Source organism: Vespa mandarinia, chromosome 14, assembly GCF_050613455.1.
Source record: "Vespa mandarinia isolate Hongniang chromosome 14, ASM5061345v1, whole genome shotgun sequence".
Classification (NCBI taxonomy): domain Eukaryota; kingdom Metazoa; phylum Arthropoda; class Insecta; order Hymenoptera; family Vespidae; genus Vespa; species Vespa mandarinia.
The window spans coordinates 3,465,001-3,485,000 of NC_140823.1; the positions used below are offsets into that span (position 1 = coordinate 3,465,001).

Consider the following 20,000-nt stretch of genomic DNA (forward strand, 5'->3'; position numbering starts at 1 on the left):
TGTACGAGTGACCTTTTTCCTTATTTCTCCTTCGAGTTATAAGAGAAGACATTTTTCGATCAGTCGTCCTAGATTTCGAGTTAAACAAACTTGCAAAACGAATATTATCGAAACTCGATTAATCGTCCAACGATTAACCAACATTTTCGGCTATCCGAAGTGCGTGGTAAAAGGACTTTTAATTATGGGTACAATATGCTTCAGAATTGATAAATCATATCGTACCTTCGGTACCCGAAATGCACCCCTCTTTCTCCTCTTCATTCCCCTCGTATATATGCTCGAATAATTGAGGTTCTACTATATCGATTCACGATTAATACTAACAATTTGGATGAAATGGTTCGAACAATGACGTGACAATAATTGACGTGCGTGAATCCGCGCAAGCTTTCGCATTATCATCGAATCATTGGGATCCACTATTATTGTAAGATTTTTCCTGTTCAATGCATTGACGTAACCCCGAGAATTGAGATTTCTCTCGAGAAGAGATTTTTTGAAAATTATTAATATTTATTACGATAGAATGTTGTTCGGGCTTAATTATGTCCATCGAAAAATGGGATGAAAATAAATTTCTTTTTTTTCTTTTTTTTTATAAAATCTATGGAATACTGCCAATTTTTATTCGTTATCATTTTAATCGTATCTTTAATAATTCCTCTCTCTCTCTCTCTCTCTCTCTCTCTCATACACACACACGCACACACACACAGGCACATATACGTACACTCGATTAATTCGATATCAGTAATAAAATAATTATATCAGTATTTCAAAAATTCAATATTGAAAAATAAAAATATTGTATTGCTTGATAAAGTAAGTAATTACGACGAAATACGAGTTTATCCAAAATCTTTAATGAGCTTCGAAATAATATAAAATGAATGAATTAAGTCGATAAAATTTCTCCGATTAAAATCTCCGGTTAAGATCGAATTCAAAAGTCTTTCCCGCGTTGAGGGTGAATTTGGCGATATTCGAATTCGATTGGAATAACGTAATTATTTCCGCGTGCGATCACGCCAAGATTAAGACTCGTATCCCCGCGAACGTCGACGCCTAAGGGTGAAATGTAAAAGAAGGGGAGGATATAATCCCTACCTTTTCCCACTTCCAATCTAGTAAGGATAGAGGAGCGAGCTGTGCGTAGATTAAAATAAGTTGCCAACAACTTGGGCAATTATGACGATAATTGCGGCGAACGGTATGTTAATCGGCTCTCTCGGCCGATTTTCCATAGCATCCAGACGCTTAGCGTCTTTTATTCCGGAGGAACTTTCGTAGCGTCGCGCGATATATATCTTCGTTGAAAGTTCGCCGAAATTGAAGGAAGAAAAAAAAAAAAAAGAAAAAAAAAAGAAAAAAAAAAGAAAAAAGAAAAAAGAAAAAGAAGAAGAAGAAGGAAAAAAAGAAAAGAAAAAGGAGAAAAGAAAAAAGAAGGGCGGGGGAGAAGCTCGAAAGGTTTCGCTCGAACGCGCGAAATTCAGCTCGGCTAAGCGTTCTCGATTCGAGATTCAAGCCGGAAAGGGTTTAATGAAATGCGCCGAATGAAAAACGGGTTATCGTGGAAAAAAAGATAGAAGAATGAGAGAGAGAGAGAGAGAGAGAGAGAGAGAGGGAAACACGGGAAAAGAGGTACGGTAGTCCCTGGGCCTTTCGATACTTTTTTTTTTATATTCCCCCTTTTTTCTTCCTTTTTTTACCTTTTTTCTTTTTTTTTTTTTTTTTTTTTAAGCGAGCGAGCGAGAGAGGGATACAAGTTATTACGCGACGCTTGGCTCGGCCTCGTTTGAAATCCCCGAAGCCATTAAAATAGAAATGGGAAACTCGGCCCTCCCAATTTCAGCATAATATTGTGATTACGATATGCAGAGAGGAGTATATAGCTGCTACGTGGGTCCGGACGAATGCCCCTTGCCCACTGTACGGCCAATATCAGAATCGCCCTTTTCCACCTACACACTTCCCTCTCTAGTTCTCTCACTATACCACATGCATTTATTCCTGCATAAACGAACGAACGCTACACGATTATTTCGTCGATACCCTTATGTATATTTTAATAATATCCCCCAGAACGAGACTTCCTGTCCGTCTTTCGATTAAGAAATCTTGCTTTATACGTCGAAATGAAACGAAATTAAAATGGAATCGGAAATTGATGAATAAAGTTACGATATTTCGAAATATCGTCTACTTAAAATTAGGTCGAACTGTCTACCATCGAAAATAATAACTAATATGTCAATATATACTTGTCATATGTATGAAATGAATTAATGAAATGAACGGAAATCGACCGGGATATTTTTCTATGTCTGTTTTCTCCCTTCGCGATCTAAATTCACTCTTGCAATTATCAAAGATAAGTTCTCGTTCATTCGTTCGTACGTTCGTACGTTCCATCCGGAAATAAGAACGAAATTATCTTATAGGGAAAAAACGAATGAAGAATTTTAGAAATATGAAGGAAAGAGAAGAAAAAAAAAAAGAAAAGAAAAGAAAAGGAAAAAGAAGAAGAAGAAGAAGAAGAAGAAGAAGAAGAAAAAATAGGAAAAGAAGGAAAAAGGAAAATACTAGTAATAGCAAGAGGAAAACAAAACTATCGGTTGGAGCGATGCGCCAACATCACCATAAATTCAGTGGTCCAGTATAGTACGGCTCTCTAACGTTGCTCGTATTCGCGCGTGAGATAGTACTCCGAGTGGAGAATGTATCAAAATCAGGCGCGAGCTTGCTTTATGGACGGGAACGCTCGTAAATACGCACTTCTGTTACTCCTACTCGTGAAGCTTCAGCGCTCGGAACGCGGCGCTCCTCTCTCTCTCTCTCTCTCTCTCTCTCTCTGTCCCTCTCTGTCTCTGTCTCTCTCTCTCTCTCTCTCTCTCTCTCTCTCTCTCTCTCTGCGGAGAAACTGCCTTTGCATAGGTTAGGCGATAGAGAAAGGGCCACGAAATAGCTTCTACGGGATGCTAATAAAAGATAGAACTGCTTAGATAGACCGTACTTGCGATAGAACGCATCTCCTAACCATTGTTTCATGGATCGTCCTCTTACTCGTCGTTGTCTTCCTTACAACGGAACTATACGCTCCGTTATTTCATAAGGGCCAAGGATTGTGACTAGGGATCGTCGAAGCGTTACGAAAATTATTCCGATTATTTCGTTGCTTTCGTAATTTTAATGCTTCGTATTAAAATGTATTTTTATGATGGAAGGGTAGAAAAAAAGAAAGAAGTAAATGTTTATGACGATTTATGAAATAGAGGAGAATATCTCAATTTATTTATTTTTTTTTCTTTTTTTTTTTTTCATTTATTTACGACCAAATTAAAAAAAAAAGAAAAAAAAAAGAAATAAGTTCAATTATTGGATCAAAGTTTCGACAGATAGATCGTATTTAGGGAAATCCTGAGAATGTTACTCACCGAAAAGCGAATACAAGATTCCTTCGAAGCCCTCATTCGCAAGCTGTGATCAAGCAACTACGCACCCAAGAGGACGATCATCCGCAAAATGTGTTCGCATCGAGGGTACGCTAACGATTCGCTGAAACGTTTCCCCGAGCGATTCCCACCCGATTCAAAGCAACCTTTGGAATCCCCTTACGAGCTATAGTTATATTCTTGGTTATGATCCTGGGAAGAAATAAAATCGATTCTCAAAGATCGAATTTTCTTTTTTTCTACAAATAAACAAAATTTTCATTCTCTTTTATTCTATCTGTCTGTACTTACGTATATATATATATATGAAAAAAAATAAGAAAAAAATTATCGCTTTGATATTATTAGAATGAGTTATTTTTCATGCATAATAAAATTTTTATATTCATAATGAAAATAATATTCAATTACGATAAATATCATTGCATTCTGAATTGTAAATAGTTTGAAAACATAAAGAGGAGATATGCACGAGAGCGTACATTTCGTTAATAATTATAATACACTAGACGGTTTCCGGTAAAGAAGGGTGGTAGAAACGAAAATGAAACCCCTTGTAAATTCGCAGAAAAGAGGAGCGTCGCCGTCGTAGCGAGTTCCGTGCGCATACCGCAGGGTAGCCCCGACCGGACAGAGGTCGGCCGCGTGAAAGCAGGGAGCAAGGTGTTAGTCCGCACGTATTTCCTACGGTTGATGCCGGATACGAGGCTTAATTGCATCGCCACACAATGTAAATATGCCGTGTCGGTTAAACGACGTTCATGTATATACATATACACGCAGACGCACACACGTTACAAAATTGGCTGATCCGTCAACATTACTGATGTTGCTATCCCTATGACATCATCTAGACATCCTTTTCATTTCATATAAATATATATATATATATATATTTATTATTATTATTATTATTATTATTATTATTATTATTATTATTATTATTATTATTAATCACGTTTACGTTCATATAAAAAGTTGAATGAAATAAGATAGGTACATATATGTTATAATAATTTTCAAATCGGCGATATATCTTTTTCTCTTTCTCTCTTTCTCTCTCTCTCTCTCTCTCTCTCTCTCTCTCTTTCTCTCTTTAAACATTGACAATCTTCGGATAATTTCTCATTTGAACTAAGAACCACTGACCATCGAATTTCTCTTTTCCTTTGAGGAAACACCAACAACAAAGTGCAAACAGCGTAGGCACGGTGACCTTACCGAAGGAAGTTCTTAATCCCTGTGGCCGACTAACGTTCAAACCCGCCGCGAGCGGATAGTTACATCTCGACACGGAGATACAGGTAACGCCTGTTTACAGATATCAGGGCAAACATTAATACAAAGTCGTCTTAGTACACGCTCGAGGATTACTCTATCTTTGGCTAAGACTGGAATGGTTAGAGACTTTAGAAATTTCTGACTTGAGTAGAAAGGACGTAGAGATTGTCATTGAATGAAAGAGTAAAAAGGATACAAAGAGAGGAAGAGGGGGAGAGAAAAAGAGAGAGAGAGAGAGAGAGAGAGAGATCTTTAGAATATTATTAACGCAAAAAAATGTTTCCTATTTTTGTTAAAAAAAAAAAAAAAAAAAAAAAAAAGAAAGAAAAAAAAGAAAAAAGAATAAGAAAAAAAATAGAAAAAGAAAAAAGAGAGAAAAAAGACGAGCAATAAAATTTTTAATCCTAAGAAATAAGAAACAAGAAAACACAAAATTGAAACGAAGAATCGGTGTCGTTGGTCATCCACTCGGTGAGCTTTGCCTGACGAGTAGTCCCAAGACAAACGCATGCAGACACGAGCACAGTCTCATCCCTTTCAACCCTATACTTAGGGTGACCATCTCATTTATATAGTAAAACAGACTCGCGCAATGGTGAAGCAGGAACGGGAGTTGAGTTTGTTTGGCGAGTAAACGTTTGCCGACGACACCGCCGGACACTGGTGCCTAGCTCGCTCTGGTCCTTGGTACAAGTCTGTCGGAACCACCAGGAGGAAGGGTCAGAGGAAGGAGGGGAAAGTGGGGAAAGCTTGAGGAAGATGAGGTAGAAGGAGGGGATTTAATACTATCTCCCTGGATGAACAGTGGTGGTCAAATATCACTTTGCCAAGTGATTCCATGCGACGGTATTAATGGATTCCCTATCCCTTTGAAATTTCTTATCCTTTTGAAAATGTCTTCTATAACTTGAGGAAAAAAAAAGCGGACTTATATTCTCTCTTGAAAATTGATTTTCTTAAGAAAGAATAACTCTCGACGAACTAAAAGAAATAGAAGAAAATAAGAAAAAGAAAGGAAAAGAAAACGAGGAGAATGGAAAAAAAAATATTAACAAAATAAAGGAATAACGAAAAGAAAAGAAAAGAAGAAAAAAAAGAAGAAAAAAAAAATAAAAAATAAAAAATATATAGTAAGAAGAATGAAGGTCTTTCGTAAAATTCAAATACATCGAGACAGTAAACCTATCGATAAATCCTGGCTAGGTTCCTCGTGGTGACCACATTTGCTTAGGGATAAGAAGCAAAGACAAGCGAGCGAACGGTAGGAGAAGAGGGGTGGCGAGGTGTAAGTCTGTAGGGCAGTGAGGAATGGCTTGGTCTAGCGAGCCTTTAGCCCCGGCTTAGCATATACTGGAAACACCATCCCCTATCCTTCGTGTCGGGGCCAAGTTATACCCGCAAACAGTCGTACATTAGTGCCTGCAGGAGTCCTGCAGGATTTATAAGGGACGCCCGCGGGTGTACGGGGAGGCTATGCGGCCGTCTCTCGATGGTTAAAACTAGAGTGTAGGAGAGAGAGAGAGAGAGAGAGAGAGAGAGAGAGGCGATCGAATCGAGACGCAAGAGGAAACGGAAAGGGTGATCCGTATATCTGAGAGCTTTCAGGAAACGCGATATACATGAGCGAATAGGTGCATCGGTCAGTTTCTGGTAATTCATCTTTCTCAATAGTTTTTCCGATACTTTGATGACAATTACATACATAGTTACATTAAATGATTTTCACAAGTATAGAACAAAGTCTTGCCTGTGAATCTGTTCTGTAACATTTCTTGTTGTTCCGGCATGAGTCCGTTAGAAGGTTTAACGAGAGATCGGCAAGAGGAGTTCACGGAAGAGAGACATCGTCGATGAGTGCGAGAGGAAGTACGACGAGGAGGAGAAGTGTAACGGGGCTTTCACGAGTCTCCAAGAGTTCGCTTTGCTAGAGGAACACGTTGCTCGAGGGTTGGAGGCATCGGTAGCGGAAGGGAGATTTCGAGTAAGGAGGAGAGCTTGTTGGGGAGTCAGACTAGGAAGGAGAGAGAGAGAGAGAGAGAGAGAGAGAGAGAGAGAGAGAGAGAGAGGGTAGCGGAGCCAGTGGTCAGCACACTTGGTCGACCCTACTTCGCTAACTAGTTTAATGATATATGTTGAGCTACAAGCGCCTTGATTAATCGTTAACTAATGTTGGACCTCGTAGCGAAGCAGCAGAAGCAACGTTACTACTACCATGGACGGGGAAGTGGGAGTGGGTTGAACGGAAGAAGAAGGAGGAATAAGAGAAGGAGAAGCCAGAGATAGAGGGTTGAAGGGAGAAAGGTCTATGTGTTACCGCAGTACTAACCCTTACCCTCGTCGAACCTACGAGACTCCAAACTCGAGACTCGATGCTCAAACAGAAATCTAATCTCACTCAGTGCGAATAATTTGATTTATAGTCGATGCCCAGTGTCGCCGTAGGAAAAGGCTATGTAAAAGGAACGAAGGAAGTAACGGGTAGAAAGAAAGAGAAAAGAAATATGGATAGGAAGGATCAGCCAAATCTGAGTTTCATGGAATTTGTACGAACGGCCGAGAAGCAAGAAACCCAACGAACGATTTATGTCCCCTCGATGGAACCACCCCAAGTGGTGGTCCATTTTCAACATCGAATTAATTTGGCATCTTTCTACGATCGCGTTTCCATGTTCGATCATCGGGACATTGATCATTCCTAATTCGCTTATGGCTTTCGATCAATTAAGTTGTCGGCCGCCCGCACGAATCCCAGCGATAGATGTCTAGGCAAGAATAAACGTTACCCTCCATATCACGCATAGATAATAATGAATGCGATTCTGTTCCTGTCTAGCGTATCTCGTCCCAATCGATATCAGTTCTATTTTCAGAATAATATGAAATACCTAATATCACACACATATACAGAGTCGATTTCTTTTCAATTTCAAGAGTTTATATAAATATTAACAGTCGATAATGTCTATTGTATATTGTTTAACAAACGAAAATTAAGGGGTAAACATTAATGTCCATTGGTCTACGCCAAATTCGATCAATGTGCCAAACAGCGATCATAATGCCAGAGGATTAGTGCAAGAATACAGCGAATGGATTGCACGGGTGTTACGTAGGATCGAAGGGGTGGCCTAAAGTGGGTGGCTCAGGGATGCAAGACACCGTGAAATTACCAGCAGAATCTCCCATCTCCGGAGAGGGTGGTTGGGATAGGTAGGGGGTGGTGGAACGGACTCTCTGTCCACTCCGCGCCCTGCGACCACTGGCCAGCGGGTATTTGTCTTGTCTCCTTGTTTATGAGATTCAACATTGTTATTTGGCACCGACGGGGAGTTACTCCGTACCGTGTGACCAGTAGTTTCCGGAGAGTTTCCTACTTTAAAAGCTACGCCGTGGTACGCGATTACGCCTCCCCCGCGACCAAACCCCTCTTACTCTACCGCCATTCCCTTCGCTATCACTACCACACTACCATTCTCCTCTTCCCTTTCCTACTCTCGACTTATCCGCACTGCTTGCTGACTCGCGATCGTCTTTAATCACGAATACTGCTGCAAAGTCCTTGCCGCTGAGCAAATTTCATTGTAGAGATTAGAAAACGATGTACTCGGTATACTTTCAACTATTAAATAAATTTCTAATTATTTATCTAAATACTTTGTGAGATTAAAACTTACAAAAAAAAAAGAAAAATAAATAATAATAAAATAGAAGTTACCTAAAGTTTATCCAACGTGATATTTGGAGTACAATTGTATTCTTGCGATATTCTATGAGCATACGAATCACTTAATTTTACATCATGAAATGAAACATGATTCAAAAAACATATATATATATATATATATATATATATATATAGAATTGTACATATCGTACATTCTTGAGATTGTGATCATTTGTGAATTGCGTCAAATAAAGTTATGTTCGTGAAAAAAAAAGAAATAAATAAATATATAAATAAATCAATAAAACAAAAGAATATAAAGAGAAGATAAAGATAAATATATATCTTCTTATAATTTATAATGTCGCACCTCGCTGCGCTAACGTTTCGCCCACACGCATTTCTCACGGCGAGACATCATTTAAGGCTGCTCATTAACGGAATGGCCGATCGAGAAAGTGCATTAACATAGTGCTGGCTGAGCGTTATCACGAGAACTGGCCAATCCATTCGATGTCCTTAAATTACTCTTAATAACGGCGGCACGTGAGGGAAGAGTTTCTTCGAGAGGCGTTATCGTTAGTCGAACATGCAATTTTCAATTAAATATATTCTCCGTTTCAATGGCGGCTTATCGAAGCAGAGCATTATATTACCTATCACGATATACCTCAATGATTATCGGAATGGTTCGAGTAATAAGCGACTCCGATATTCCGATTTTCACATTTAACGATTCTTCGATCGATTTCAACAATTTATTTTTGACGTTCAAATATGTTTACATGATCGATTTAACATGTCCGAAAGGTTACTAAAATGACGTACCAATGATAAAATAACATTATCATACATGAAAATGTATAATCATATATTAGAAAATGTTTATGCGTATTTGACATTAGATTTATGGACGTTTTACTGAAACCTGCTAAATTGACAGATACATTAAAATATATATATATATATATATATATATATATATATGTATTTTTTTTTCGTTTCAACGTTAGTTCATTTAATTCTATATCAATTATGTATTAGAGAAACGAATTAGGATACGTATTTGTATCAATAGATCGTTATGAGTCAACGTAAGTTGACTTCGAACTAAAGATAAAAAAAAAAGAAAAAAAGAAAAAAAAAGAGAGAAAATTAATATTTATAACTTTTGCAACATTAAACGTAAAATCTGAAATTTGTCAAATTGACGTGATTATTAAATCTAGTTTTAGAATATGACAATCAATTATACGATAGTAATCTCTAAATTATAGAACTTTAATGTTACTAACGAGCTAATCAACGATGCATGTTATTTTACTATTTACCCATACTATATAATAAGTAAATTAATGAACAGAAAAGTTTGTTTTTACAATGTAAAATTTGTAACACATTGTAATACTTGTTTATTTTTTTTTTTTTTTTTCCATAGAATAACGAAAGTTACGAACTTTCTTCTATCGACCTCGTTAGTTTCATCTAATCTCATCTAATTTCACGGTATACTTGAGAAAAGGAAACACATCGTCTGTAACATCCGGCGATGTAGTTTCTCACGACAGCGTTTAGAGAGTACACGAGTCGTGTAATTGATTGATCGCTCATAGAGAGCATCGTTGGATCGCGTCGTAAGAACAGAGCTTTAATCAGTGTTTTCCAAATGGATTCTAAGAATCTAGTTAAGGAACGACCTGTGGTTAAATTAGTACCGACCGCCTACACCGACGTGGAACTTGCACATGCGCACGAACGAACCTATGACCGATAATGCTAAAATAGATGATACGCTGTTATTAAATTACGCGTACGATATAGGTAGGTATACTTACGTACGTGAGTTCATTATGGACAGAGAAAAAAAGGAAAAAAGAAAAAATAAAAAAATAAAAATAAAAAATTCATTATTAAAATGACGTAAGAAAGCAATTTTAACCTTAGGTTTTTATCAATATAAAATTATAAATAATTAAAATTAATATAGGAGAAATATGAGAGTTAAGTGTATTAATTTAACCCTGAATTAATTTAAGTTTAATAAGTTTAAAGTCCTCGGCCGGTATATTAAATAAAATTAAAACAATTATATTCTCCCGATATCGAAATACTTTTTCGTCTTAAACAGTTTAACGAATTATAATATATATTAAGTACAATAAATAATAAAAATTTTTACCGAGGAACTATTTAGTAAACTTCAATATCATAATAACTTATATTTCAATAAATCAAAACCATTGATCCTAATTTCCACCGCCCCCTCCTCCCACCCCGTTGACGTACATACCATGACCCCAGCATCACCGTACAGAATCAGCTTCGTTCGCTATTCTCACGGAAATTCGCAATATCGACAAACGACGAGTACGTCGCTATCTCAAAGAGATCCGGGCAATTAATTTTTACAAGGGATGCAGTGCTACGGTCGTTCGTTCGTGGTTGCACGAGAGAGAGAGACAGAGAAAGAGAGAGAGAGAGAGAGAGAGAGAGAAAGGGTAAAGGTTGGGAAGAGGTTTAAAAACAAAGAAAGAAAAAAAGAGAAAGCGAAGAGAGTAAACAGTCCATCCTACACACTGGAAAAAAGAGAGAGAGGGAGGGAGAGAGAGAGAGAGGGAGAGAGAGAGAAAGAGAGAGAGAGAGAGGATCGACGATGGGTTATCTACCAACGGCACGCGTAGTTGTCAGGCAGTACGAATTCACCGACTGGTTGGCCGTAGCGCGGCCGCGTATAATGTCCACCGTCAATATAAACCGTCCGGATGCTTTTTCCTAAATTGACAGATTTTCAATTTAATCAAGTTCCAATCTAATGGAAAAAATGCCCGATCTATCGAATGTACGGGCGCGTTATACATGCTAGAATGTACGACGACGTCGGCCTCGGCGACGGTGGCGGCTACGATATACCACGACGGGGAATAGTTGGAGAGAGAGAGAAAGAGAGAGAGAGAGGTGGGAACTGGAGAGGGACCGATAGGTGGGAGAGAGATAGAGTGGGAGGGAGGGAGGTGAGGCAGATTGAAATGATACTTTTATGTTTAATCGCAATCGAGGACCCGGTACGCGATTGTGCGAAGCCGCCTGACGATCTCGTAGATTAATCTATTGATAAACATTCCATCACTCTGCAAATACGGTTCCTGACTATGGGTTGGGGGAGGGAACATGCATGAGAGCCAAAGAGGTATAGGACGATTGCTATGAAGAACGGGAAAGAGGGAAGGAATTTTATATATATATATATATATATATATATATATATATATATATATATATACATACATATATTATCTTCTCTTTCTCTTTTATCCTTTACTTCTCCTCCCTCCCTTTCATTGCTTCCACCGTTTCTTTGCTTTTTACGAACGATCGCCTGTCAATTTTATTGGCCAACCTTTCGACCAGCCCCCAAGTATTACTTTCATCCAACCGATTTACGCGATTTATAAAATCGTTCGAATATCAATTCGCGATCCTGCAATTATGATTTTGATGGAATGCACGTGCCAATGGAATCGATCGAAAGGTGTCGACGGATTTAGCTTTAAACTGCCGATCGACGTTTCTTTCCTGTCCGATCGGTCATACTACGTAAAGTATGCGTTCGAGAAATGAGATTTTTTTCTCGATACGTTTATCGAGGGGTATACGTAATGATTTAGTAGCGGTCATACTTCTCTTATACGAATCGTATAGGATGGCGAGAGAATCGAGAAAATTTTTTATGTCTTCCACAATAACGCACGGATCCCTATATAATGAAATCGATGAATCAGCGAGATTACGTTTGATAAAAGATAGTTGGTATCAATTATTTCTCATCTTTCTGGCAAATACAAGAGATTATAACTATTATGTAAGTGCATAGGTATAGATAATTTAAAAGGCAAAATTTATATACATATATATATATATATATATATATATATATATATATATACGTAGATATTATATTGCCAAAAATATGGATGTATCTATGTTTTAACAATATTTAAAAGAGAGAGAGAGAGAGAGAGAGAGAGAGAGAAAGAAAGAGAGAAAGAGAAAAGAACAGAGATATCGAAAAGACAATAATATATTGTTACTTGTGTCGTAGGAAAATACAGCAAACGCTAATTCTACTAAAATACATAACAGTAACCGTATTTGAATTAATTATCCTCTATATCTCGCAACTGGTTTTGTTCTGCTTTAGTTTCCTATCCGTGGGCTATCGGAGATACAGACCGAGAGGAAGAGATATTTAAATCGAGACCGCGAACCCTAGCGTTCACCACTGGTAATATTAATCATAATTGTGAAATCCGATCGAAACGCAATCGAGTAGCCACGAACTAGAGGATCCAGTAATGAGATATGGGAACCACGACTGACCAGACTTTGTTCAAGCTTTTCGACCAACTTTAAAATCGTTTTGCCTTCGATCACTTCTTCCTGACAGACGCATTTATGCGTTTGAAAGAGAAAGAGGGAGAGAGAGAAAGAGATAGAGAGAAAGAGATAGAGAGAAAGAGAGAGAGAGGGAGAGAGTGAGAGTGAGAAACATGCCTGTAGGCCTTTGAGAACTTGCCAAAGATATATGCCTTCTCTCTTTCTCTACTTTTTTATTTTTCTCTCTGTCTCTCTCTGTCTCTCTCTTTCTCTCTCTCTCTCTCTCTCTCTATCTATCTATCTATCTCTATCTCTTTCTCTCTCCTTTCTTTTTCTCTTTCTCTTTCGATGTAGAAGCAAGAAATTTGAGATACCAATCTCGCCAAAGTTTCCAAATAGATTGCTTCCGATGCAAAATTCTAAGAGACGATGTGAAAAGACACTTATGACGAATCCTCACCTTTCTTGGCACGATCAAGAAGAGGAGAACGTGAACTAAACTGTCTTTCGAGAGTCATCCGATCACTAAGATTTGCTAAGAAGATGTCTTGGTTGGTGTAAGAAAATTTTGACACTTCAATCCGTCCGATTGCATAACGGTGACGTCTTCATAAGTTATTGGAACAAAATTTACATGTATCTATTTTGATCATTTATATTTTACAATTTATATTTAAACTGTTATCTTAATATTTATCGATCATAAATATATATATATATATATATATATATATTTTTTTTTTTTTCATCTGAAACAGAAATAATTCTCGATTTATAATCGATGAACATACACAAATCTCAAATAATTAGAATTCCTTTAGAATAAGAAATTTTTCACATTCTAATCAATTCCCATCCTATCCTCGATAAAACATTTAGTTTCTCGTCGATCGAACCATGAAGTAGAGAAATAGTAGTTGTTGTTATCACCGGTGTGTACACAAACCAGAATGCTTCTAACGCAGTATCCGTTAGCCAGTATCCTTCTTTCCTGGCGGCTAACAAAAGGCGACTAGACTTTTCTGAAAGGCTGCTTTTCACTATGAAATATTCTCCCTTCTTTTGCTCATAGATTGCAGTTACGTTGCTAACGTTGCTTCCTCTTCATCTTTCGAGATAGAGCAAGTGAACGAGTGGACGAGGGCATTAAGTCCGATGCGTGGCAAAGTCCTGGATGGATTCTACGCGTATAAGTATCCCTGAATCCACATATATCCATGTGTGGATCACGATCGTATGTGTGTGAGTGAGGTTTGCCGAGGGGATAATAGTGTAATGGATGGACAGGGACAACGGACTAACGGATGAGACTGCTGTTTTCGAGATTCCCTCTCTCTCTCTCTCTCTCTCTCTCTCTCGTTCTCGCTCTCTCTCTCTCTCTCTCTCTCTCTCCCTTTCTCTTTCTCTTTCTAATCATAGGAAAGAAGCAACGAACGAACGAACGAACGAACGAACGAACGAACGAACGAACGAACGAACGAACGAACGAACGGACGAACGAGCTGCCTAGTATCGGTATTATTCTCTTTTGTAGGTTAATTGGCATCATTGTTGTGCATTGTCGAAACGACGACGAATCGTCCACGAGATTAACGAATAAAAGCCGATCGGTATGTCTGACAAAAAAAAAAAAAAAAAAAAAAGAAGAAAAAAAATAGAGAGAAGAAGAAGACCTGTCGTACGACGAGCTAGATCTCATTTAAACGATATCCATACGATATGGAAAATAAACTAAACTATTAATTAACAAGGCGTGTACCTTGGGCATATTATTTTGTTTCGTCTTGTTTTTCAACGCGAACTCTTTTGTTACGTAAATTTAGAAAAGTTTGGAAACATCTTTTTTTTTCTATCCTTTTTTTTTGCTTTTTTTCGTTCTTTTTTTGTTTTTTTGTTTTTTTGTTTTTTTTTTTTTTGAACACCGAGATCCCATAAAAATCCATAAAATTCCGTCAATTCGGACAATGTATTTATTACTTTATACGGTCTAACGATCCTCGAGCTCATTTGCCCTTACGTAACTCTACGAACGTTCTACGTTTTATTTAATAGGATAGTTTTCACTTCGAGAGAAATTTGCTATCGTAAGATCGAGCAATTATGTTTAAAGTTATGTGGATATGGAATTATTTGCATACTGATCGTGTAACCTTTATAAGTCTACGTGCTTATAATATTAAAACTTTCAGAATCTCATTACATGGTCTAAACCATTACTGGTAATCGATAGAAAAAAGAAAAAAAAAGAATAACAAAAAAAAAAGAAAAGAAAAGAAAAGAAAAGAAAAGAAAAAAAAAACTTTTCCTTAACTAAAAGCATTTCTATTTGAACATAAATGAAACGATAATGAAATAAAATAAATCAATGATTTCCGTTCGATTAATTCCAAAAAATCATCTGTTCGATTAATTCCAGAAAATCATCTGTTGAATATTTCGTATAATATAATTTTACAAATATATCCAATTTTATTATTGGATTAGTTATTATCAAATCATTAATATTATTTCTAGTAAAATAAAAATATTGTGATGCTAATAAAGATAAAACACATACACACACACACACGTGTACACATACACACATATATATTATGTTTAAGAGAAAAACGATGGTCACATTTTATCGAAGTTTTCACATTCCTCGATAACCATAAAAATCCATTCTCTCTCTCTCTCTCTCTCTCTCTCTCTCTCTCTCTCTCTCTTTCTCTCTTTATCAAAGCGGAATTGATTTTCAAAAGACCGATCTAGGGTGATAGGCCACCGATAATCGAGAGCAAGCTCTTCGGCCGAGAGTTGTGTGCCGGCAGTGATTAGACTACTCCGCCGGTTGGAACGCGGAAGTCTTTCACATAACGCTTAAGCAAATGTCTTGTAGACGCATAGGAGAAGTTGCATACCGCCGCCACCGCCGCCGCCGCCACCGCCACCGCCGCTACTGCTGCCGCCGATGCTGACTGCCACCATCGACAACGACACGACGACGACGACAACAACAACGACGACGACGACGACGATGACTACGACGACGACTACGACGACTACGACGACTACGACGACGACGACGATGAAGACGACGACAACGATGATGATGCCGCGGGCTGTTAGAAACTTTGACATTCTGAGTCTTCGATTTTCTCACGACTTTTGCCATACTAACGGGAGCACCATCATTTTCACCTTTCTACCATTTTAATTATTATATTTTCTTTAATAAAATAGAAGAAAAGAAAAATCATATAAATATACAAATATATATATATATATATATATATATATATATATATATATACTTATATATATGTATGCATATACAATATAAAAAAGGAATGAAAAATAAATCCATTATAATAATAATACCTTTAATTTTCTAATTAAATTCAAATCGTATTCTTGACAAAACATACGAGGATATATTAACGTTGTTATTATACGTTTATACAAATTACAAGGACAATTTAAAATACAAAAGTTATTGCGTAATAACCATGAAAGGAATGAGCCGTTCGTTGACCCCTTGTTCACTGATAGAATTCATTCGACACGCTTTATTTTGTACGTTAATTATATACAGGTCAGGGAGAGATCATCGGCCGATTTAGGTTGGGACGCTGGACAACGTCGTCTACTTAACCGGCCAATTGCTTGTCATTGACACACAAAACCGTTGCTAACGACTATGCCGATCGCAACGACGACGATTCAAAGTATACTAAATACTATTGAAACGTTCCTATGAATTAAGAGACTCTTTCAAAGTGTATGAAAAAAGAAAAAAAAAAAAAGAAAAAAGAAAAAAAAAAGACAAAAAAGAAAGAAAAAGGAAACATAGAAAAAAACTCGAAAGATGATCACGATCAATGGACATATCGATTGATTACTTCAGAGTCAATAAAAGACGAAAATATCTACACCGGAAATGTCGAACGTGTCTGATAATGATCATAATTTTGAATTTCAATGTATCCGATAATTAGACCTATTATCGACCTTAATTATGGAATATGTTACACGGCTATTAAATACTAATGATGTGTTCATTGAAACAGTATGATATTTAGCATTATCAGTACTCAAAACATTATCAGGTTATTCAGATTAATCGAAAATAAATTTAAGTATGAGTGGCAATAACTGTTAAACAAGTGGTGTATCTTCTAGCAACTGCCCGTATGTACAGCTAGTAACAAAGTTATACTCGCTGTGGTTACTTCGTCGACACTTCTCTCTCTCCCCCTCTCTCTCTCTCTCTCTCTCTCTATTACAATTAATAACTATAAGCCACTGGCACTATGAACGGAACCTAGTAGAAGCTCAAACGTTTCGAACTTACGAAAGGGAACGAAATAAACTCGAACACGAAGCTCGATCTCTCGATCCTTCTTCGATCGTATATGCTGGCCTCCTGTTAAACTAATAACGTCGATAGTTTAGTAGTCGATTCGTCGAAGCTTACCTCGCTCTTGAGATTCAATGGCACGTCGTACGACGCGTCCAACTCGGCTTCCGTTTTCACCTGATGAGACAGCATGCTGTGGCTGTGCCTAGGCGGTACGGCGGTGGCCAACATGTTGGGATGCTGCAAATGCTGAAGACGCGGTGGCTGGAGATGGGGTTGATGGTGATAAGGCGGCGACAATTGGGTGTTCAGAGTGCGAAGATCAGCTGGAGGGGAAGCGGGCGCAGCGGTACTGCTCTGTTCCTCCTCGGCCGAACCCTCCGCCATGTCAGCCTTGCATGCCGGGGACTCGTAATCTGCAAATCGACCAAAACTCTCTGAGGACCGATCTAATAGCGTACGTACGCCGCAATACACGCTCTCCGAGCTAAACCCTCGCTCCTCCTTCCGCTCGTAACCCCCCCCCACCCCCCAATCCCATCCCTCACTAGAAACGCAATTCCATAATAACTCGCTTTCCAGAGTTTCGTGTCCAAGATTCGATCACTCTATAAAGACAGAGAGCAAGAGAGAGAGAGAGAGAGAGAGAGAGAGAGAGAGAGAGAGAGAGAGAGAGAGAGAAAGAGAGAGAGAGAGAGAGAGAGAAAGAGAGAGAGAGAGAGAGAAAGAGAGAGAGAGAGAGAGAGAGAGAGAGGGAAAGGGAGAGATTTGACTTCGGTTATCAGTCTCTTTCTTACATCCACTTATCGAGTTTGAAACTGTTAAGTAAAATACTTTTTTACTATATGTTAAATTAATGGTAAAAAAAAAAAAAAAAAAAATTAATTATGAACCTGTTCCATTTGCAAATATTACGAACTTTGAATTGTACCTGTTCAAGGGAAATTATTATAAAAGAAAAAAAGAAAAAGAAAAGGAAAAATAAACTGCGTACAAGGATATTGCTTAATGGACAATTCTTGTAATAGAAAGTAATAATGATCTAGCATGATGTTGGCCGTTCCAACAATTACGCCCGGAGTAACGAGATTCCTGGCTACAATACCTAACTGCGTGTTGATATATGATATGCCGATGATGATTCATTTGCGTAAAATGGCCATAACCGATAATGAATAACGTTAGTCAAGCGATAATATAACGCGTTGTTCTAGTCGTTTCGTTACGTTCGAACGAACGTAATGTGTATTTTGCGAAACCCACAATGGAATCTTATTTTAACAGGCATTCACCTTTCGTTTAGATTCTCAAGAAAAATACATTTGTAACATTAACACAATTTCAGAAGACATTGGAGAATCTAAATGAGAATGTTATATTTAATAGATATGTTTGATTCGCAAAAAAAAAAAAGAAAAAAAAAAAAAGAAAAAAAAAGAAAAAAAAAAGAAAGAGAGAGAGAGAGAGAGAGAGAGAGAAAGGTAAAAGAAAAGTGAAATACTCAACCAAATAAGGAAAAATCTTTCTAGGGTCAACTGGACTGTCCTAAAAAAATCCTCAAAACAATTTCGACGAGTACAACGGTTCGCTCTTTCTCGACGATCTCGACGACAAAAGGAGGACTTGCGTAAACACGACGATACTAATTAAGCACGAGAGGAGTCCGCGCTAGAGGCCGTATCGAACTGCCGAGCGTGCAGCTGTTAAGAATGCAGACGCTGGAAATTAGAAGCAGCTCGTTCATCTTCCGACTTCAAAGCAAAAACATTTGGTCGGGCCAGAAAGCTCGTAGAGTGTAGGAGTGGGAGACGAAACGAAAAGGGGTTGGAGAGGGTGGTGGAATGGTAGGAGAGAAAGAGAAGAAGGGAAGGATGAAGAGGAGGAGAATCGAGAATAAAATTGCTCGGTAACACGGTGCCTACAGGCATCTCGCATTTATCCGGGTAATTATTTTTATCTAAGCGCTCTGTTAGTAAGAATTCAAGGGCAATGAAATCACTGTGCCGTCTGGATCGGAACTTCTCTCTCTCTCTCTTTCTCTCTCTCTCTCTCTCTCTCTCTCTCACTCTAAAGTTTCTCCCTTCTCTTTCTCTCTGATCCATTGGAGCTACCATAGGAGTCGACATATAGCATCGTCTTATATCCTTCCCCCTCCTCTTCTTCTTTTCCTTCTTCTTCTTCTTCTTCTTCATCATCATCATCATCATCTCCTCGAACGCAACTAACATCTGCTTCTATTTTTGCTCTGGCCCAAGTCCAGCGCTTTACTTTTTAAACCATGAACGCGGACGCCTATGACGAACGGCTGGATGGATCATCGAGCGGAAGCTTCGAGCGAGAAGGACGCGAAGGAAACCAACCGGTTACCACGGACAAATTATTATCAAAGGGTGAGAGAATGTTCGTTCTCCCTCTCCCTCCTTCTTCTTTTCCCTCTTCCTCAACTCCTTCAACTCCCATGAACTCCAATCTTCCTCTCTTTTCTCCACCTCTTCTTCCGGGATTACTTTATATTGAAGCAAAAAGGGGATTTTTATAACGGACCCTGATAAAAATACATATTCGTGGCAAGGGTTTCAAGACAATGACAACTTTTTACCGTTTATCTCGTAGCATCGTAGTCGTTCTTGTTTGTTACTTGTAGAGAAATAGGGAGAACCGGTCGATGCCCGACAATAAGTTCCTCTTACGAGTGGCCCGTGACGCGGATAACGAGCTATCCGTTGGTCAAAGCAAGCCGATTTCACTGTATCTACACTTTGTTACGATGAAAAGAGTAAACCACTGACTGGTTCCTCCTCGAGTACTATGATAAAAAGTATCCTTGGCTTATACGCTTTATAAAATAATATTTCATACGATTTCAATCCATTTCCAACGTACG

At 38.1% G+C, this 20,000-nt stretch overlaps 1 protein-coding gene across 8 annotated transcripts in view; it reads right to left on the reverse strand.

The window, feature by feature from the left end:
- Window positions 1-20,000, reverse strand: part of pdm3 (POU-domain protein pdm3) — a 133,433-nt gene that overhangs the window by 101,950 nt on the left and 11,483 nt on the right. For 7 of the 8 annotated variants that reach the window (XM_035862057.2, XM_035862056.2, XM_035862055.2 and 4 more), the window contains exon 2: window positions 17,234-17,532. In XM_035862057.2, the coding sequence (XP_035717950.1) occupies window positions 17,234-17,503 (270 nt within the window). In that variant the 5' untranslated portion in view covers window positions 17,504-17,532. Of the gene's footprint in view, window positions 1-17,233; window positions 17,533-18,622; window positions 18,781-20,000 lie in introns of those variants that run through there. The other variant, XM_035862054.2, reaches the window with a different exon arrangement.